The sequence below is a fragment of the Trichomycterus rosablanca genome, chromosome 1, assembly GCF_030014385.1.
Source record: "Trichomycterus rosablanca isolate fTriRos1 chromosome 1, fTriRos1.hap1, whole genome shotgun sequence".
Classification (NCBI taxonomy): Eukaryota; Metazoa; Chordata; class Actinopteri; order Siluriformes; family Trichomycteridae; genus Trichomycterus; species Trichomycterus rosablanca.
In genome coordinates, this window is record NC_085988.1 from 46085829 (window position 1) to 46108567 (window position 22739).

At 40.1% G+C, this 22739-nt stretch overlaps 1 protein-coding gene across 1 annotated transcript in view; it reads left to right on the forward strand.

The window, feature by feature from the left end:
* The window catches only part of plxnb2b (plexin b2b), a 123940-nt gene that overhangs the window by 81582 nt on the left and 19619 nt on the right, over positions 1 to 22739 (forward strand). The window contains exons 19-29 of the mRNA XM_063004078.1: positions 57 to 236; positions 2388 to 2527; positions 2667 to 2767; positions 4380 to 4609; positions 12844 to 13025; positions 16498 to 16564; positions 17270 to 17416; positions 17541 to 17697; positions 19365 to 19465; positions 19584 to 19674; positions 21125 to 21276. Of these exons, the coding sequence (XP_062860148.1) occupies positions 57 to 236; positions 2388 to 2527; positions 2667 to 2767; positions 4380 to 4609; positions 12844 to 13025; positions 16498 to 16564; positions 17270 to 17416; positions 17541 to 17697; positions 19365 to 19465; positions 19584 to 19674; positions 21125 to 21276 (1548 nt within the window). The remainder of the gene's footprint in view (positions 1 to 56; positions 237 to 2387; positions 2528 to 2666; positions 2768 to 4379; positions 4610 to 12843; positions 13026 to 16497; positions 16565 to 17269; positions 17417 to 17540; positions 17698 to 19364; positions 19466 to 19583; positions 19675 to 21124; positions 21277 to 22739) is intronic.

Below are 22739 nucleotides of genomic sequence, written 5' to 3' on the forward strand. Positions count from 1 at the left end.
GTGACAAAGCTACTTAAAGTATATTATTCAACCCAATTGTTTTCCATTGTTTCCAGGGTCGTGGATTCTCCAAGGCTATGACGGCAAAGGAGGCAGAAGCATATGTGGGCGATGTGTCCTGTAATGTGAACACCCTGCAGGATGACAAGTTGTTCCTGGATCCACCCAGCACTACACCAAAATCTCACTCCAAGAGACAAAAAAGGGACACCACATCAGAACCGTTAGAGCTTCTGGTGAGTTGGCAGATTACATCTTTAACAGTCTGTTCTACAATGGCAAACTACAGTAGCTTTGCGAAGATAACACAAAATTGTAGTTACTTGGGGTTTTTTTTGTACAACCCCAAATCAGAAAAAGTTGGGACAGTATGGAAAATGCAAATAAAATAAAAATGCAGTGTTCCTTACATTTACTTTGACTTTTATTTGATTGCAGACAGTTTGAACCCAAGATATTTCATGTTTTATCTGCTCAACTTCATTTCATTTATTAATAAACATCCATTCCTGTATTTCAGGCCTGCAACACATTCCAAAAAAAGTTGGGACGGGGGCAATTTAGGGCTAGTAATGAGGTAAAAAAACTAAATAATGATGTGATTCCAAACAGGTGATGTCAACAGGTGATTGTAATCATGGTTTGGTACAAAAGCAGCATCCAGGAAAGACTGAGTCTTTGATGAGCAAAGATGATCAGAGGATCTCCAGTTTGTCAACGAATGTGTGAGAAAATGATTGAAATGTTTAAAAACAATGTACCTCAAAGAAAGATTGGAAGGGATTTGCATATTTCTCCCTCTACAGTGCATAATATCATTAAACCATTTAACAAATCAGGAGGAATTCCAGTGCCTAAAGGCCAAGGGGGCAAGCTTAAGCTGAACGCCCATGATCTTTGATCCCTTAGACGGCACTGCGTCAAGAACCGCCACTCAACAATAGCTGATATAACCACATGGGTGAGGGATTACTTTGGCAAACCTTTGTCAAGCACTACAAAACAGAGTTACATGCACAAATGCCACTTAAAACTTTACTGTGCAAAAAAGAAGTCTTATGTTAACCATGTACAAAAGAAGCAGCATCGACTTCTCTGGGCGTGCAGGCATCTAAGGTAGACCATCACAAAGTGGAAATGGTTATTGTGGTCTGACAAATCATCATTCCAGGTCTTTTTTTAAATAAATGGACGCCGTGTGCTCCGGACAAAAAACAAAAAGGACCATCCAGACTGTTATCAGCAACATGTCTAAAAGCCAGGATCTGTCATGGTATGGGGCTGTGTCAGTGCCCTTGGCAAGGTCATTTACACTTCTGTGATAGCAGCATTAATGCAGAAAAGTACATTGAGATCTTAGAGCAACATGTGCTGCCTTCAAGACGTCATCTTTTCCAGAGACGTCCATGCATTTTTCAACAAGACAATGCAAAACCACATGCTGCACACATTACAAAGACATGGCTGCGGAAGAAGAGGATACGGGTACTGGACTGGCCTGCCTGCCTGTCTGCAGTCCTGACCTGTCCCCAATAGAGAATGTGTGGAGGATTTTGAAAGGAAAAATGCGACAACGACGACCCCGTACTGTTGCACATCTAAAGACGTGTTTGCAGGAAGAATGAGACAAAATAAAAGCTGAAACACGAAATCACTTGGTATCCTCGGTGCCAAAACGTCTTTTAAGTGTGGTGAAAAAAAATGGCAACATTGCAAAGTGGTAAATGCTTTACTGTCCCAACTTTTTTTGGAATGTGTTGCAGGCCTGAAATACAGGAATGGAAGTTTATTAATAAATGAAATGAAGTTTAGCAGATAAAACATGAAATATCTCAGGTTCATCCTGTCTGCAATCAAATAAAAGTCAATGTAAGAAACATATTGTGATTATTGTCAGTATCGTACAGTAACATTGGCCAACTCTCTTACACACAGTAAAAATGTATTTGGGTTAATCTCCATTCTAAAAAAAATAATGACTTTAAAACACACTTCTACCAAAGCTAAAACACTAGTTTGAAGTATTTAAAATATAACTTGCTTTGTACATCACTAGTTTGTTTAACAATATTCTAAAAGACCTTTTCTGACTATAGATTGGAACCACCCTCCAAATGGATGTGTGGTCTCATTTCAGAGTTTTCTCTGTAGGGCTAATTACTCTAAAATGCAGTGCAGTTCGGATGTTGTAAATTATTTTCGTCACCTTATTACCAACCCTTCTTTCAGGAAATGTGTTATTAGATGCTCATGCATGTTTTATCCAAGTTTAATGTAGTCCACAGGGAGTGAGGCATAAAACAGGACGCAAATTTCCATCATGCTTTACTTTGTGTGGCTGATTATTGAAATATTAACCTTCTTTCTGTGATTGCTTTACGTCTTAGATTAAATTTGGAAATGGCGAATGGGTGGTTGACTCTGTGCATTACGAGAGGAAGTACGAGGTCAAATTGGATACAATAATTATCCCTGCAGTTATCGTTCCCATGCTACTCATCATAGCCATCTCTATTGTCTGCTACAGGTAAACTACCTCACCTCCTGATTTTTGTACTTTGTTATAATCGTTCATGGCATTTTATCTTTACTATTATAAAATCGATCAGTATGTGTTGACACTTGCCCTGTTATTGCTTTACTCTTGCTTTTTCACTGTGTTTAAGGAGGAAAAGCCAGCAGGCAGAGCGAGAGTACGAGAAGGTGAAGCATCAGTTAGAGAATCTAGAAGAGAGTGTACGTGATCGCTGCAAGAAGGAATTTACAGGTCATTACACAAAAACCTTTCTTTTATAAGAGTGGCATTATATGTTTGTCTCTCAAACTCAATAATCTGTCAATTATACATACAGCCGGGACTTGAATCAAGGTCTGTCATTCATAGAACATGAATGCATGAATGGGTTATTTTGTCCTTTTCCCTCCCATTACATTTGTCCTTTTGATAAATTGCAGAAAATTAATAAATTGCTGCCTATTTTTTAAATCTTCAGTGCTTCTGGTATTTCTAAAGCATGTTGTTATGCTTCGTTACAGCTAAGGGTGGGACTTTTTATGAGCCAATTTATTTTACAATTTAAAAACCAAAAACCTATTAGTGTGAAACAACCTATTTACAATAGTTTTATTAACCTATACACCGATCAGCCATAACAATAAAACCACCTCCTTGTTGCTACACTCACTGTCCATTTTATTAGCTCCACTTACCATATAGAAGCACTTTGTAGTTCTACAATTACTGACTGTAGTCCATCTGTTATTCTATATACTTTTTTAGTCTGCTTTCACCCTGTTCTTTAATGGTCAGGACCACCACAGAGCAGGTATTATTTAGGTTGTGGATCATTCTCAGCACTGCAGTGACACTGACATGGTGGTGGTGTGTTAGTGTGTGTTGTGCTGGTATGAGTGGATCAGACACAGCACACTGCTGGAGTTTTTAAATACCGTGTCCACTCACTGTACACTCCTACCTAATTGGTCCACCTTGTAGATGTAAAGTCAGGGACGATCGCTCATCTATTGCTGCTGTTTGAGTTGGTCATCTTCTAGACCTTCATCAGGGGTCACAGGACGCTGCACACAGGGTGCTGTTGGCTGGATATATTTTTGGTTGGTGAACTATTCTCAGTCCAGCAGTGACAGTGAGGTGTTTAAAAACTCAATCAGCGCTGCTGTGTCTGATCCACTCATACCAGCACAACACACACTAACACACCACCACCATGTCAGTGTCACTGCAGTGCTGAGAATGATCCACCACCCAAATAATACCTACTCTGTAGTGGTCCTGTGGGGGTCCTGACCATTGAAGAACAGCATGAAAGGGGGCTAACAAAGCATGCAAAGAAACAGATGGACTACAGTCAGTTATATGGTAAGTGGAGCTGATAAAATGGACAGTGAGTGTAGAAACAAGGAGGAGATTTTAATGTTATGGCTGATCGGAGTATATAACACCTTATGGCAAAGCTTAAGAAGAAATCTTTGTGCAATAGATCACATGGATCTCTGCTCTTAGCAGCTAGGGTTAAACATATTGGTGGTGGACCAAACAATGTGCTTTTACTCAGGAATAAGGATTAAATGGGTGCATAGCTGCACTGAAAGATCTCTGAAAGAACATAATCAAATGATAAACCTATTTCTAAAACATGTAGGTTGTTTATTGATGTATATGACATAATTCTGTGTTATAGAATAAACTCTTAGATTATTAAAGGCCACTCAAGAACGTCCGAAGGTGTAGCTGGGCTCCATTTCAGTGCAGTTTTACAGTTAGCAACCATTTCTATCAGTTCATAAATGACATCCAGCCCCATCTATACAAAATTATTCCATGCATGTTAACACACTCCATGTTCTCTTCTCTCCAGACTTGATGATGGAGATGGAGGATCATACAAATGACATCAGCGAAGGCCGTATCCCATTCCTGGATTATAAGACCTACACAGATCGCGTATTCTTCCTGCCTTCGAAAGATGGAGCCAATGATGTCATGATCACCGGCAAGTTGGACATCCCAGAGTCACGCAGGGCCATAGTGGCTCAGGCTCTCAACCAGTTCTCCAACCTGCTGAACAGCAAGACTTTCCTTATCACTGTAAGATACAATGTTCTTCTCATACACACACACACCTTAAGCCTATTGCATGTTCTTCTGTATAGTTGTACTGTTCACACTACCTGATCTTTGTGTGATCATTGTATAGTGCTAACCATATAATGGACTGCTAATGAGGGTTACAAAACACCCCTCTCTTAAAAATAACAAGAACTGTATATTTTATAATATTGCAGAAACAATTCAGAAACGCACATTGTAGACATATGGAGCAAGAATGCTGGAGACCCAAGCCCAAGCTTTATAGACAAGCATGAACAAACAATGCAAAAAGTAGTATAGTTCAATAATTAAGCATATGTGTCATGCATTACCAGGTGGCATGTAATATTTCAGGTAGAAAATTTGGTATATTATCAAAACTGTACATGGAGCAGCAGGTAGAAGAATGGCTTTATTTGTCATATATACATATATAGATGTACAGTACAATGAAATTATTTTTCCGTGTATCCCATCTCGTTTGAAAGCTGGGGTCAGAGCACAGGGTCAGCCATTGTATGGTGCCCCTGGAGCAGAGAGGGTTAAGGGCCTTGCTCAAGGGCCCAACAGTGGCTGCATGGCAGAGCTGAGATTCAAACTCTCAAGCTTTGGATTAATAGCCCAAAGCTCTACCCACTAGGCTACCACTGTCCCGTTAAATTATCACATAATACTAAGAAAAAAAAATTATATACATAGTTACAACAGACTGGTCCACATTTTGCAGTACGAGGGTTCTTCAAAAACTCTTGAGCATGTAGCCACTGATGCACCACTGCTTTCACATCATCATCACTTGAAAATCTTCTTCCCCTTAAAGCTTCTTTGAGTGGTCCAAAAAGGTGGAAATCAGATGGCGCTAAATCCAGAATATAAGCTCTCTCTCAGTCTCTCAGACACGAACAATTACAACTCCTCCCACCCTCATTGTTTCCAACCAAAATATAAAAGTTCAAACTTTTTAAAGATCCCTGGTGTATAGCAAGTACTACAATATTGAAGGCACAATAACTTTAATCTTTCAACTTTTACTGGCTGCTCAGTTTGCAATAGTAATGTTTAGGGTCACTAACACCAGATGATCAGTACATTACATGGAAACTGAAATAACTGTGTTACTACATACATACATTCTCAATGGGATGCAGTTTACGAGGGACAAGTTTATATATTTATTAAAAAAGGCTCAGACATCTTCCTAAAATTTGTTGGAGACTATTCTCCTCCACACATTATGCGCTGGTTCGGGTACTGTCTTAAAGAAAGCATGTGCTATTCCTTCAACCGCTTGTGAACTTTGTACTGGTCTTATCAGATTACGTACACACTGATTTAGATGTAAAATCTCTAACCATCAACTCTTTTCATTAGCTGTCTTTGGTCATAACAACACCAATTTGGCCACCAGTGATCATGCATATTATCTGTTTCAAGATCATTGATTTTTACTTCAACCTGAGATTTTTTGTGCAACAATAAAGTCGGGTTGAATATTGTACTCTCTTAGATTGATGGCCATTATTGAATGGAGAAAACTCAGAAGGCGATTGAGAATTGTTTTATTTAGGAAGCAAACAGTGGGCTAAGGGCAGAAAACAATGGCCAAGCATTAGGTAAGTTAGCTTATGTTTTTACCCAAGGTAGTTTATCTTCCAATAGCTATGAAAGTCTCTCTGGAGCAGCCCCACTGAAGTGCTTTTCTCAAGCAGTAGCAATTCGCTGGGCTAAATCTAAAGATTCTTTAAGTCCTCTGTTCACTGGCTTCCACCACATAGTCCTTCTTATTAAATTTCTAGTTCAGATTTCACTCACTGTTTCAATCTTACTTTAACCCATTAATGATGAGGAAATGTAATTATTATTATTAATGTATTTTCAGTGCTATCAGCAGGAGCTGCAGGCATGGCTTCCTAAATATAACTGAAACATAATGTGTTTCTTAATTACTGGAAATGAAGTTATCTTAATAAGAACCCAGCACTATTGCAGATTAATTTAAGGAAGATTCCTTTAACCTGTAATGGGCTGGATCAAACATCATCAATAAGGCGCCAGGTGTTGCTCTATACCTGCAAGATTTAAAAATGACCCCAATTTACAGGGTGCTAACAAGGTAGAACAATTACTACAGTTACTAAAGAGCAACAATCAAAAAGAAAAATAGAAAACAGCAAAAGTGAAGCAGAGGAGGAAGTGGATTAAAAAGGGAAAGAATAAGAATGAATGTCTTAACAAGGCTTAATCTCACAGCCTATGACAACAAAGTTCTCTGAAAAAGAGTAAACAGAGAAAACACAGAACAAACTGGTGACGGCAAACAAGTGAGACCGCCACTCCATCAAATGGCACAGCCTGTGCCTAGGATGGATTAAACATGCTATCACAAACCCACTGGAAGTAGCCTTGTAAGGGCAATATTCACAAGGTAAAAAATTACTATCCGAGTTTCCTAAAAGAATTGCACATAATGAGGCAGTGAAGAACAAAGACTGCGGTTACAGTGAATTAATGCTTGATGAGGCACAGAGACTGCCTCTTAAAGGAGCCAGCACTGTGAGATATTTGTGCTTCCATGCCCTTCACCGACTACAATGCCATGGCAGGTGGGCATGATATTGTAATTTGCTTCCCCTGCCAGTCTAGACAGCAACTGGGCCAGATTAACTTGAGCGTTGCGTAATATACAGTACTGATCTGCAAAATTTGGTGATCTTTGTTTACAAAGACTGAGCATTTGATGGATCCTGCTTTTATACCCAATCATGATACCCAATGTACCTGCTTACTAAGGTAGAATGTTTCAAAATGGTGTAAACATGTATGTTGCTTTCTGTATAGCTTTACCAATCCACGCTTGTGTCTTGACTGAAAAGTAGGAGTCGCTGTGGTAGTGGCAAGGAAGTGACTCACAATCCAACCCACTCTCCCACAAATTGTAACTAATGGGCTAATGCGAGAGACATGACAAAAGGGGGTGGACAAAGGGGGGGGGCAGTTAGCACAGGACAAGACACACAAACACATGACCTATGCTAAATGCTAAGCTAATTGCTAAGCTAATCTAAGCATACATGAAACCTGACCCTAAACTATCCTGGACCCTAAGCTAACAATGCTAAAGTTAAACATGAACTGACTAACACTAAACAAGACTTCTAAACATGAGCAAGAGCATGAACAAGAGCATTCAAATGCCATGACTATTCAAATATCAACTATAACCAAATCAAAATCATGACAATCATAACAAACCAAAAGCAGGACGAAGTCAAAACAGCCTCCCCCGAATGATCCACAGCTGCTCCCTTAAATGCCCTAAGCATTACGCATTACACCTAAAACGAGGAGCAGCTGTGGATCATTTTCTTCATTGACCAGTGTGAAACCTCCAACATGTGCTCCTGAAGAGAGGGGCGTGGCACATCAACATGAGCTCCGGAAGCACAAAGAGGCTTGATTCGTGACACAGATATGGCCAGTGGTGGTGGCCAGTCTTTTAAAAAGCTCAGCCGACAAAATCTAATGTTTTGTATGTAGCTTATCTTTCAATGGTGGCATGTTGCAATATGAAGGAGAACAGAAGCCACTTATGGTTGAGTGACAAAGACAGTTGCACCTAAATTATTACCATTTAATTTAAATAATACAGATACAAAATGACATTATAATTTATGGAGTTTAAATACAAGTAAAAAAATGCTTTGAGAACGATACATGTTGTGTAGCTTTACAATACAATAATATATAAAGTTACTAACACAATGCTGTACCCTCAAATGTGTTTATGCACAGGCAAGGACTATAAAAAATGGTATTGGTGACAGTAGGCAGTAAATTGTTTTGCAAATCTTCTATACTATTAAAGGAAGCATGCATAAACTGGCAAGCTGCAGTAATATAAGTGTCATGAGGTTGTTTTACTCATAGAGTAAAACTACACAATTGTAATTGTTATAACAGCAAACCCTGTTGTGCTTTATCACATGCACAGACATACACATAAGACAGACTTTACTTTGTTACTGATATCAAAGTTCTAAGTAAGTGTTTTCATAATGCCAGCATTACTCTTGGGTATGAAAAAGACACCAGCAATTAATTATGATGTGTACTGTACCATACCTCAAGGCAAGACTCATTTGAAATTTGAAAACTGGTGTATCTAGGTAAGAGGTAGTAAATATATATACAGTGTATCACAAAAGTGAGTACACCCCTCACATTTCTGCAAATATTTCATTATATATTTTCATGGGACAACACTATAGACATGAAACTTGGATATAACTTAGAGTAGTCAGTGTACAGCTTGTATAGCAGTGTAGATTTACTGTCTTCTGAAAATAACTCAACACACAGCCATTAATGTCTAAATAGCTGGCAACATAAGTGAGTACACCCCACAGTGAACATGTCCAAATTGTGCCCAAATGTATCGTTGTCCCTCCCTGGTGTCATGTGTCAAGGTCCCAGGTGTAAATGGGGAGCAGGGCTGTTAAATTTGGTGTTTTGGGTACAATTCTCTCATACTGGCCACTGGATATTCAACATGGCACCTCATGGCAAAGAACTCTCTGAGGATGTGAGAAATAGAATTGTTGCTCTCCACAAAGATGGCCTGGGCTACAAGAAGATTGCTAACACCCTGAAACTGAGCTACAGCATGGTGGCCAAGGTCATACAGCGGTTTTCCAGGACAGGTTCCACTCGGAACAGGCTTCGCCAGGGTCGACCAAAGAAGTTGAGTCCACGTGTTCGGCGTCATATCCAGAGGTTGGCTTTAAAAAATAGACACATGAGTGCTGCCAGCATTGCTGCAGAGGTTGAAGACGTGAGAGGTCAGCCTGTCAGTGCTCAGACCATACGCCGCACACTGCATCAACTCGGTCTGCATGGTCGTCATCCCAGAAGGAAGCTGACGCACAAGAAAGCCCGCAAACAGTTTGCTGAAGACAAGCAGTCCAAGAACATGGATTACTGGAATGCCCTGTGGTCTGACGAGACCAAGATAAACTTGTTTGGCTCAGATGGTGTCCAGCATGTGTGGCGGCGCCCTGGTGAGAAGTACCAAGACAACTGTATCTTGCCTACAGTCAAGCATGGTGGTGGTAGCATCATGGTCTTGGGCTGCATGAGTGTTGCTGGCACTGGGGAGCTGCGGTTCATTGAGGGAAACATGAATTCCAACATGTACTGTGACATTCTGAAACAGAGCATGATCCCCTCCCTTCGAAAACTGGGCCTCATGGCAGTTTTCCAACAGGATAACGACCCCAAACACAACCTCCAAGATGACAACTGCCTTGCTGAGGAAGCTGAAGGTAAAGGTGATGGACTAAACCCAATTGAGCACCTGTGGCTCATCCTCAAGTGGAAGGTGGAGGAGTTCAAGGTGTCTAAGATCCACCAGCTCCGTGATGTCATCATGGAGGAGTGGAAGAGGATTCCAGTAGCAACCTGTGCAGCTCTGGTGAATTCCATGCCCAGGAGGGTTAAGGCAGTGCTGGATAATAATGGTGGTCACACAAAATATTGACACTTTGGGCACAATTTGGACATGTTCACTGTGGGGTGTACTCACTTATGTTGCCAGCCATTTAGACATTAATGGCTGTGTGTTGAGTTATTTTCAGAAGACAGTAAATCTACACTGCTATACAAGTTGTACACTGACTACTCTAAGTTATATCCAAGTTTCATGTCTATAGTGTTGTCCCATGAAAAGATATAATAAAATATTTGCAGAAATGTGAGGGGTGTACTCACTTTTGTGATACACTGTATATAGGGTCAGCCATAACATTAAAACCACCTCCTTGTTTCTACACTCACTGTCCATTTTATCAGCTCCACTTACCATATAGAAGCACTTTGTAGTTCTACAATTACCAACTGTAGTCCATCTGTTTCTCTACATACTTGTTTAGCCTGCTTTCACCTTGTTCTTCAATGGTCAGGACCCCCACAGGACCACCACAGAGCAGGTATTATTTAGGTGGTGGATGATTCTCAACACTGCAGTGACACTGACATGGTGGTGGTGTGCAAGTGTGTGCTGTGCTGGTATGAGTGGATCAGACACAGCAGCACTGCTGGAGTTTTTTAATACCATGTCCACTCACTGTTCACTCTATTAGACAAGTTGGTCCACCTTGTAGATGTAAAGTCAGAGACGATCACTCATCTATTGTTGCTGTTGGAGTTGGTCATCTTCAAGACCTTCATCAGTGGTCACAGGACGCTGCCTATGGGGCGCTGTTGGCTGGATATTTTTGGTTGATGGACTATTCTCAATCCAGCAGTGACATTGAGGTGTTTAAAAACTCCAGCAGCATTGCTGTGTCTTATTCACTCATACCAGCACAACACACACTAACACACCACCACCATGTCAGTGTCACTGCAGTGCTGAGAATGATCCACCACCCACATAATACCTGCTCTGTGGTGGTCCTGGGAGAGTCCTGACCATTGAAGAATAGGGTGAAAGCAAGCTAAACAAAAAAAGTGCTTCTATATGGTAAGTGTAGCTGATAAAATGGACAATGGGTGTAGAAACAAGGAGGTGGTTTTAATGTTATGGCTGATCAGAGTATGTCAAGTGGAAAATTTATTTTAAATTACAAAAGTACATGGAACATTAGTCTGCCAAAATGAGTAAGCAAAGAAAATGACTTCATGCAATGCAATGCTTAATGCAGATTTTTCCAGATGGCCAGATGTGATCCAAGAACCATCCAAAACAGGTTTGCCATGAATTAATAACTGTTAAAATACAGGTGTAACTGTCTGTAGTGTAATGAGCTTTACATACCCATGGGTTTAGAACCTGCCATGCATGAAAGAAGCCCCTGCTCTAGAATCACGGTGCTGATCACATGGAAAAATTTAAATCCTTCTGGACAAAATTGTGTGGTCAGACAAAAAAAAGTTATTTGGCCACAGTGACCAAAAGTAGGTTTGGAGAAAAAAAGACCAACAGCATTGTACCAACTGTCAAGGATAGTGTTGGAACTTGGCGGTATTAGTGTTGGGGCCAGTGAAACGAATACTCACTCACTCACTCTCTTAACCGCTTATTCAATTAGGGTCACGGGGGGAATCATTTCCCAAGCTCCTGACCTCAGCCTTAATACAGAAGTCAAGTCTACACTATATGGGCGTAATAATTTTTGCCTGACCAAAAGCCACTACTCATAAAAGGCTTTTTACAAGACTTACGTATGTCTGTGAGAATTCTGTCATTCTGTCATAAGAGCATTTGTATGGCTGAGCAAAAAGACTGTGTTAGGGTGATTGGGTGGCACAGAAGTTAAATGAACTAGCCCTCCACCACTGAGAGTTTGAGTCTGAATAGCACCACCAGACTTGTCAGGCTCACTACAGACACAGCTGGTTGTTGAAGTAAGGAAACCTTCTTGCTGCTACACAACTAATCCTACTGTCTGAATGAGGTGCCGGCATGAGTGGTTGAGAAATACAGTAAGCCTGGTTTGTTCCTCCTTGTGAGTTCAAATATGAACTTGCTACTTGATATTAAAAAAATATGTGGATGGCCTTGTTAGCCAGGGTGGATGGAGGTCATGTGGCTGGGGTCTTGGGAGCAGCACAGAATTCTGTCATACCTGTCATCAATGGCATACAATATGTTTATGACAGTGTTATAATGAAAGCTTCAAGTAAAATGTTGTTTTGTTTTCAAAGCTCTAGCATTAGGGTGGCACGGTGACTCGGTGGGTAGCACTACCGCCTCACAGAAAGAAGGTCCTGGGTTCGATCACTACGCAGGATTGTCCGGGTCCTTTCTGTGCAGAGTTTGCATGTTCTCCCCGTGTCTGCATGGGTTTCCTCCGGGAGCTCCGGTTTCCTCCCACAGTCCAAAAACATGCAGTCAGGATAATTGGAGAAACTGAATTGTCCTATAGGTTAATGTGTGTGTGTGTGTGTGTGTATGTGTGTCTGCCCTGCGATGGACTGGCGTCCCGTCCAGGGTGTTACTGTGTGCCTTGCGCCCATTGAAAAGCTGGGATGGGCTCCAGCACCAACCCCCCTGACATAAAAGCTATTTATCCTGTTCTCCTGCACAAACCCTTATAAAATCCATTTCATTTTTTACCGTTCACACACTGTACATCCCAACCTTCTGTATGTGCCAGAATTAATGGTTCATTATTATAAAATGACAAAATAACTGAGTTCATTCTTTTTCTGTCCATTTCTGTATTATGTAGTTTATCCGGACTCTAGAAGCTCGTTCGGACTTCAACGCGAGGGCTAAAGTGTACTTCGCATCTCTGCTGACCGTGGCACTGCATGGAAAGCTGGAGTACTACACAGACATCATGAGGACACTTCTGCTGGGCCTTATGGAGGAGTATGTACAGAGTAAAAACCCCAAACTGATGCTACGCAGGTAAATACCACTATCTTACCTTTTTCTAAAAGAAAAATCAGCCTGTTTTCAGTCAGGTTTTGCACTGGAATGCTATAATCAAACCACAAAAATCAAGCTATCCATGAGTCATGACTTAAAAACAAATCCTTCCTCATATATAAGTGACTCTTCCTTTAAATAGCACTTTCCTACATAGATATACAATAACAGTAGTAAAGCAGTGTGTTTGCTGTATGTTTATTTTTATAAAGATGTACACTGATCAGCCATAACATTAAAACCACCTGCATAATTCTGTGTAACTTCCACTCATGCAACCAAAACAGCTCTGATGTAATGAGCCATAGACTACACAAAGACCTCTGGTATAGAGACATTTGCTGCAGATCGTTTAAACCCTGTAAGTGATAAAGTGGGGCCTTCATGAATCAGACATGCTTGTCCAGCACATCCCACAGATGCTCGATTGGATTGAGATCTGAGGAATTCGGAGGCCAAGTCAACACCTTGAACTCCTTGCAGTGTGGCAGGGCACATTAGACTGATAGAGACCACTGTTATTAGAGAATACGGTTGCCATGAAGGGGTATACTTGGTCTGCAACAATGTTTAGATCGGTGGTATGTGTTAAATTAGCAGCCACATGAATGCCAAAGCCCAAGGTTTCCCAGCAGAACGTTGCTCAGCACATCACAATGCTTTAACTGGCTTGTCTTTTTTTCTATAGTGCCCCCTGGTGCCGTCTCGTCCCCAGATATCCTTGGTCTTCTACATGATATAAAAAAGAAAACGTGATTTATCAGAAATCAGAACAGGCCACCTTCTTTCATTGCTGCATGGTCCAGTTCTGGTGCTCATGTGTTCATTGTAGGTGTTTTCAGTGATGGACAGAAATCTGCATGGGACCTGTTTGCAGTTATGTAGCCCTATGTACTGTTGTCTGACACCTTTCTATTATAGGCAGCATTGACATTTTCAGGATTTTGTGCTACAGTGGAATCAGATGATCTAACCTTAGCTCCTCATGTATCAGTCAGCCTTCAGTGCTCATGACCCTGTCACCGGTTCACCAGTTGTCCCTCCTTGGAGCTTTTGGTTGGTACCACAGGACCACAGCATGCTGAGAAGACCACACAAGACCCTGCTGTTTTGGAGATGCTTTAAACCCACCTTTCTAGCCATCAAAATTTTGTCCATACGCTTGCCCAGCCTTCTTCCTTCCAACATACCCAACTTTAGGAAGTGACTGTTCACTTGCTGCTTAATATATATTTTCCTTTGTCAGCTGACCTTGTAATTAGATATGTTATTACATATGTTATAAATGTTATTTACTTTACCTGTCAGTGGTTTTAATGTTGTGGCTGACCATGTAGGATGTAATAGTTTGGCATACTAGTAATTAATAAATTAACAAATATTAATAAATTAATTAATTATATTAATAAATAATGTATTAAAGTAATTAATAAATTACTAAAATAATAAAAATTTATAAAATAAATTTATAAATATATTATTCTATTTGTGAGAATTTTGTGGGTCACATGTACTAACCTTTTCAAAATATAATTTGGCCACATTCTACATGCAAAGCATATTATGCATATTATGTATAAAAGAGATGTACAGACATGAATGAATACTGCTCTTTTCCTTGTGCATGTGCAAACAAGAGAGGATCAAGCAAAACATGAGTCTGTCCAATATACTGTATGTTTTAATGTTTTACATACAAACAGCATTATTATATCATTACTTACATTACAACATGCATACATAACTACTTAAATAACATTGGCATGTTCACTGTGGATTTTCCTCCATCCTTTGATGTTTTATGTTGTTTACTTGTTTATTTGTCTAATAAGAAGATACCAACATTTAGCTAATGGGATTTTATTTTTGCTTCTCTTCTGACTTAATCAGGGATGTTTAACACATCAAAGAGATCCAATTTCCCCATCGCGGGTCTTCTAAAAACCTTAATAAATGATGCTATGTTATAAAAACTGCCACACTCTGTCATACTTAGAAACGCATATATGTTGAAATACACAGTACCAGTTAATTTGATTAAACCTGTGTGCAAAATATATAGGCCTGTCAGTGTGGTATTAAAGTGACTGACCAGGTAATTAACTTAACCAGGTGATTCCTTAATATAGGCTTATTTTGCATGATGTTGTTGGTAAATATAACCCCAAATCAGAAATGGTTAGGGCAGTTTACTATGACTTTTATTTCATTGCAGACAGGATGAACCTGAGATATTTCATGTTTTATCTGGTCAGCTTTGTTTCATGTATTAATAAACATCCATTCCTGCATTTCAGGCCTGCAACACATTCCAAAAAAAATTTTTGGATAGTAAAGCATTTACCACTTTGTAATGTTGCCATTCCTCTCACAACACTTAAAAGACGTTTTGGCACAGAGGATTCTAAGTGATGAAGTAGTTCAGCTGTTATTTTGTCATATTCTTTCCTGCAAGCACATTTTAAGGTGTGCAACAGTACTGGGTTGTTGACGCATTTGTCATTTCAAAATTGTCCATTTATCACATTATCTGTTGGGGAAAAGTCAGAACTGTCTTTGAAATCCTTGCAGCATGTGGTTTTGCATTGTTTTGTTAAAAAATGCATGAACGTCCCTGAAAAAGATGTCATCTTAAAGGCAGCATATGTTGCTCTAAGATCTCAATGTACTTTTCTGCATTAATGCTGCTATCACAGAAGTGTAAATGACCTTTGCCGAGGGCACTGACACAGCCCCATACCATGACAGACCCTGGCTTCTGGACTTGTTTCTGATCTGGATGGTCCATTTATTGGAGATCATGTGTTCAGCTTAGGCTTGCATCCTTTGTCAAGATTGGACCCAAACCCTTAAAAGCATTCATTAATAATCATGCCTCCACCCCGACTTTTTTTTTGGAGTGTGTTGCAGGCATCAAATTCCAAATATTAACAAAATGAAACATGAAATTGACTCATTAAAACACTGAAAAATGTTTCTTTCTGATTGTATTAATAAATAAACAAAGATTAAATAAAGATTCATCGAAATAGGGTTTGTACATATATGAAACAGGATTATATCACTTTAAACCCGATGCATACATATTTAAAGAATGTATTTCTATTTTATCTTGAGCTTACTGTTTTGTGAGTCAGAAACCTTTTTTGCTTTCGGCTTCTTAAGAGCTTAAGCAGACGTGTTCCAAGTAAAATAGAAGATAAACATTAATCCTGTCTTTTCATGTTCAACATTTTATTAAGTTATTTGCCGGACTGCCACTTTGTGTCTGTTTAATTATAATTTTTAATCAGTTACTGATCCAGAGTAATTATCCTCGTCTCTGATTGCTCCATAAGTGTTCATTAGTAGCTAATCACTAACATGTGGTGTATTTAGAGGTAAGAGGGCAAACAATTACTGATGTGTGTGTATTTGTGTGTGTGTGTGTGTGTGTGTGTTTTTCCTCAAGGTCAGAGACAGTGGTGGAGAGGATGCTGTGTAACTGGATGTCTATCTGTCTCTATCAGTTCTTAAAGGTATCGCACAATGCACAACATCTACTGTGATGGCTATATGGCAAAAAGTATGTGAACACTTGAAATGATTGTTGAACAGTCCATTCTAAAATTGCACTCTTTGATATGAAGTTGGCGGTGGCATGGTGGCTTACTGGGTAGCGCTGTTTACCATAGCAACAAGGGCCTGGGTTTGATTCCCAGGTGGTCTGGTCTCTGTCAACTTTTTCATTTGGGTTTGCATGTTTTCCCTGTGTCTGCATGGGATTCCTCTGGGTGCTCTGTTTTGCTCACACAAGTCCAAGACATGCAGTCAGGTTAATTGAAGCTACTAGACATTGCCTTAGCTGTGAGTGTGTGTGTGTCTGCCCTGTGATGGACTGGCGACCTGTCCGGGATGTTTCCTACCTTCTGCCCAATGAATCAGACCCACTACAACTCTGATCAGGATAAAGCACCGGTAAAACAGACCCTGAATAAATAAATGAATAAATATGGAGATGGCTCTCTTTGGGCTGTAACAGGTGGCAGTATTTTTACTTAAATATAAAGGTAATGGTAACATCATGCTACGCAGATAGTTCCTAGAAGCAGGAACTGACAGCCTGGTTAAGATTCATTGGAAAATGAATGGTGAACAGTTTACCTTGGATAAAATGGCATCCACTGTAAGAAGGGAGTGTCAGCAAACTGATAACAATTGTCATTTGTTTGTTGTATCTGTAGGACTCAGCAGGAGAACCGCTGTATAAACTCTTCCGAGCCATAAAGCATCAGATAGAGAAAGGTCCCGTTGATGCGCAGGTAAAGAAGGCCAAGTACACACTTAATGACACAGGCCTGCTGGGGGATGATGTGGAGTACTCCATGCTGGTAAGTGCTGGGTGTGTTTTTAATCAATTATATATGAATCCTTGCCTATACGTTTAAAGTTACATCCTTTATTTCATTACCTTAGCTTTTAGTACCGTAATATAATGTAAACCCGGGCGTTTAGACTCTACAGGTGCTGGTGCAGGGTGAGGGTTCTGATATTACACCAGTGAAGGTGCTGGACTGTGACACCATCTCACAGGTGAAAGAGAAGATCATCGAACAGGTGTACAAAAACCTGCCCTACTCTCAGAGACCCAAAGTGGAAAGTGTCAGTCTGGGTAAGAAAGCAACTGAGAATTGTTTCTGTGTGTCTGTGTATGAGTGTGTATTTCTATTTTATGCCTTAAGGCTCTGCATTTGATGACCATGCCACAGCAGCCGGCCAGATGTTTTTGGTAGCAGGATAATTGACTACCTTTGGGGTTGCATGTTTGTGCCAGAAATAAATTTTTTTGTTGTTATTTTTGTTCCCAGATAGTCTATCGTCTGGGTGAAAAAGCTGGGCATGTCAGGTTTATTAAATAAAAACAATAATGTTTTTTTTATTTAATACATATCTATCTGGCATATCTATCTATTAACTCCTGTTAATATTTACTGCACCTTACAACAGTTTATTACATATCCCATCTGATAATATTTACTGCAACAACACTTTTTACTAGTGTTTTATATTAGATACTACATTTTGTATTCTATGTATTTAATTACAGAGTGTTGCTGTCACTAATGCAGCCTCTCTGTGCTCCCAGAGTTTGCGTATATGCCACGCCCTGGTCTCTGGGAGCACATGGTTGAGGAGGTTTTTGTTTGTTGTCAAGCCTACGCCCCTCATTCTACCCTACGCCATCATTCTGATTGGTCAATGATGCTAATGATCCACAGCTGCTCCTCATTGCAGGTAATTCTCAGGGCATTTAAGGGAGCAGCTGTGGATCCTTCAGCCAAAACTATTTTGACTTTGACTGGTCATGATTTTGGTTTGTTGGTCACGACTTTGGTTATCCTGCTCATGTTAGTTTGGTTTGTCATGTTCATGTTTAGAAATCTTGTTTAGTGTTTAGCATTAGCATAGGTTTCATGTTTAGCTTGTTCATGTGTGTTTAGATCAGCAATTAGCAATTAGTGTAGCATTTAGCTTAGCTTAGGGTTTAGTATAGTTTAGCCAGGTTTCTTGTGTGTTTAGAGTAGTCTTACAATTTAGCTTAGTCCATGTGTGTGTCTTGTCTTGTGCAAACCTGTTGGGTCTTTTATTATTTTTAAACATTTTGCTATACATCTCTGCGTGTGTCTCGTCACGCCATAGCCTATTTGCTGCAGTTGTACAATAATACTTGTGTACTTTAATACTTGTGTGCTTTAATACTTTTTGCTATAGTGTATCTTGAGCTGCTATATCCATCTATCTATCAACAACTCTAGGAATTTGATTTGTAAACAATAGTATACAGTAAGGGCATAATTTGATAAATTCAATGAATTCATTCACCTTAAAGCCAAACATGGTACTGTCGTGGAGAAATAAGCTGAGATGATATATGAAAACAAAGATAAAATGTATTGGCACGATCTGTGGTTCTTACAGCTGAGTATCTGGAGAAGAACAACGAACAGATGCTATGGCCCTATCTTTATACTAGACATTGGGTGTTGGACTTTGGAACCGACATTCTGTGCTAAGTGTTGTCCCAGCCACATCTCAAGCAGCCACATAAGGATTTAACAATTATAAGTATTTAATGCAGAAGCAACAAAATACTATTATTCAGGTGATATCAAACATAATATATAATTTCCATAGCAGTGCATTTTGAAAAGGCACTAACAGGCTAAAGTTGATGTTGACCTGTTAACACATGGGTGTACTTTATAACCATATTCCAGAATTAATATTTATATTTCAGCTTTTACAATATTCAGAAACATATGTCTGCCCCCTCCACAGAGTGGCGCCCTGGGTCCACTGGGCATGTCCTGTCTGATCTTGATTTGACCTCCCAGAACGAGGGCAGATGGAGACGTCTCAACACACTAGCACACTACAATGTAAGTGTCGCTCCTGCAAAAACTCTTTGTCATGTTTCAGGAGCTACCTAGCATCCTGGCAGCTGTGCATGTAAACTTGAGATTTGTTTTGAATCTCTTGCATGTTCTCTGCTTTCAGGTTCAAGACAGTGCCATGGTGATCCTTTCCAGAGTTTTTCACACACACCAGTCATATCATCAAAACCATAAAAACCATGACAACCATGAAAGTGAGTTGAAAACTGGTTCTATTTGTTTAGAGGCGTCCATACATTTTTTATTTCTTTTTTCATTAAGTTCACTTTGTGACTTGTATTGAAATGTAATTAGTTTTAAATAGGGTCCTACTAAATTCATGAGAAAAAGTGCTTAATTTTACGAACCTCGTTTTTCAAAAATTGCTTATTTCACATATTGTTAAAGAAAAAAGAGCCTCATTTCACGGCAGTCATTAAATAACACTCATAAATTGAATGATGTTCGTGTTTTGACACACTCACTTCCACGCCCAGAGAAATGGTTGGGTGTTTTCCAAACTCAGTTACCTGAGTCATGTTTTTAGCTGCTTTAGATTTCGACATCTTGGGCATTTTGTCTAACTGATTGCTAGTGTAACCGAGCGTCTTTATAGTTTGCTGAGTTTATAAAGTAAGAAATAAACTGTACATAGACAAACTATCAGAAGCAGAATACTTTACTGACTTGTTCTTTTGAGGTGCAGCACAGACTACAGAGAGAGGATCACGTGTGTAGAGAAGCGCTTTTCCATTGATTATGAAATCCCCAAAGGGACAAAATGCACTCAATAATTAAACACATACATCAAACATTATCAGCACACTACAGCACAGAAAAGTCTGTTACACTAACTTAATTGCTGTATGATTGCTAGGACCGCCTTAACCCTAACCCTAACCCTTTGATTGACACTAAGCTGCCAAATGTTGCTCCTGTGCCCTAAAGCTCTGTAATCGTTTGTACTACTACTGTGGCTATAACAGTCTCCACTTTTCTGGGAAGGTTTTTCAAAAGATTTTGAAGTTTGTCTGCACCCATTAGTCAAAACTGTGTCCTTGAAGTCAGTCACTGACTATCAGTAACCATTATTGAGGTAGAAAAACAGCCAAAACTAAAACTAAAAACTTTATACGAAGGGTATAGTGTGTTCCTCCACACCAAATGTGTCAAACCCTGTCTATATAGATCCCAGAAGGGCCACAGGGCACAGTCATGCTGGAACTGGAAAGGGTCTTTCCAAACTGTGACACAAATTAAAAAGCAAGTAATTGATTTAATGTATTTCTGTGTACATTACAGCATATAGCAGGTGCTTTTATCCAAAGTGTTGGATTGTTTAAGGGTGTAACAGTGGTAACTTGGCAATGATGGTGCCTGAACCAGCAATTTACCAATTACTGTTCCATTTTAACCACTGAGCCGCCACTGCCCTCATATCTTTGTTTTTATACACCTTTAAGCAAGGAGGGATGTTCACAGATGTTTAGTTATATGATTATGCTAGCTAATCAAGCATACTGGAGGTTTCAGCAATGTGGATCTGGCCTAGGGTTGCTGATTAATTATCGCTCTATATGCGCTGGTATATCACAAAATGCAACATGTAGATGAAGCACACCAATACCTGCTCACTACACCTACCTCCCTTTTGTCCCCTGACAGGAAATGCCTTGCTGGAGGATGATAAAGTGTTCCATCTTGTCCGGCCAGCAGACGAGCTGGACGAGGTGAAATCGAAGAGAGGCAGTATAAAGGATAAGTCCATGACTAAAGCCATCACGGAGATCTATCTCACTCGCCTGCTTTCAGTCAAGGTAAACACTGGCTCTATATCCAAATTAGAAAAACACACATCCAGTTGAACCCACTGTGGAGATATAATATCAGCTTTCTGCTGGAAATGGGACTGCATTAAACCCTCAGGTGAAAAAATGCCATTTGCCGCTTCAGTCTTAATGAAGCAGGCTCAGTGGCAATTCTCTGCTTCAGTGGCAAATGTTCTTATATGTCTTAATGCTTCTTGGGACTGAGGCTTACATTTTGCCATCTGTCCAGGTTGTGTTAATGTACTCCTGTGTGATCGGCTGTCTTGTGTATTTTAATTTGCTTAGCAGGAAATTTAGCAATTAGGGCACGTTTCAGCCTGGCTTGCATTAACTGAAGCCTTCATAACCCAGCAAAGTAAACAGAAGGGGGGTCACTGCTGGAGACTGCATGTGCTCCAGTCCATCTAGCTCTTAGCATAAATCAATATGTTTTCAAGGCAGGAGTGCATGAGTGAGTAAGTCAGATATTCAACACATAAAAATTAGCATGCCTTATTGTTGAGTATGCAGGGCTTGTGATGAGCTGACATTTTCACAGTATGATTCCCACGCAATTAAATATCAGAAATGTCCATTATGTCAGACCTTATGACTAATTTAGGCACGCTTAATAACACCCAAATCAGATAAATATGGTAAGCTAAGAACATCATCGTTATTGCTAATGCATTATTAATGTGTATGAAATATCAGTTATGTGTTTTTTTTAATCCGCCTTTATAATGTCTGAAACTGGATATATATTCATAATTTAATATTGCATTTACAATGCAGGACTGGCAGAATAATGTTCCTACGTACTCATTTTAATAAATTCATATCTTGCATTCGTCTATACACAGAAGCATATCTTTATTATGAAATTTAATGTGCTTATGGGCGGCACGGGGGCTCGGTGGGTAGCACTACCACCTCACAGCAAGAAGGTCCTGGGTTCGATCCCCAGGCGGGGCGGTCTAGGTCCTTTCTGTGCAGAGTTTGCATGTTCTCCCCGTGTCTGCATGGGTTTCCTCCGGGAGCTCCGGTTTCTTCCCACAGTCCAAAAACATGCAGTCAGGTTAATTGAAGACACTGAATTGCACTATAGGTGTATATGTGTGTGTGTGCGTGTGCCTGCCCTGCGATGGACTGGCACCCCGTCCAGGGTGTTACTGTGTGCCTTGCACCCATTGAAAAAAGCTGGGATAGGCTCCAGCACTCGCCCGTTAACCTGACTGCATGTTTTTGGACTGTGGGAGGAAACCGGAGCTCCCGGAGGAAACCCATGCAGACACGGGGAGAACATGCAAACTCTGCACAGAAAGGACCTAGACCGCCCCGCCTGGGGATTGAACCCAGGACCTTCTTGCTGTGAGGTGGTAGTGCTACCCACCGAGCCCCCGTGCCGCCCATAAGCACATTAAATTTCATAATAAAGATATGCTTCTGTGTATAGACGAATGCAAGATATG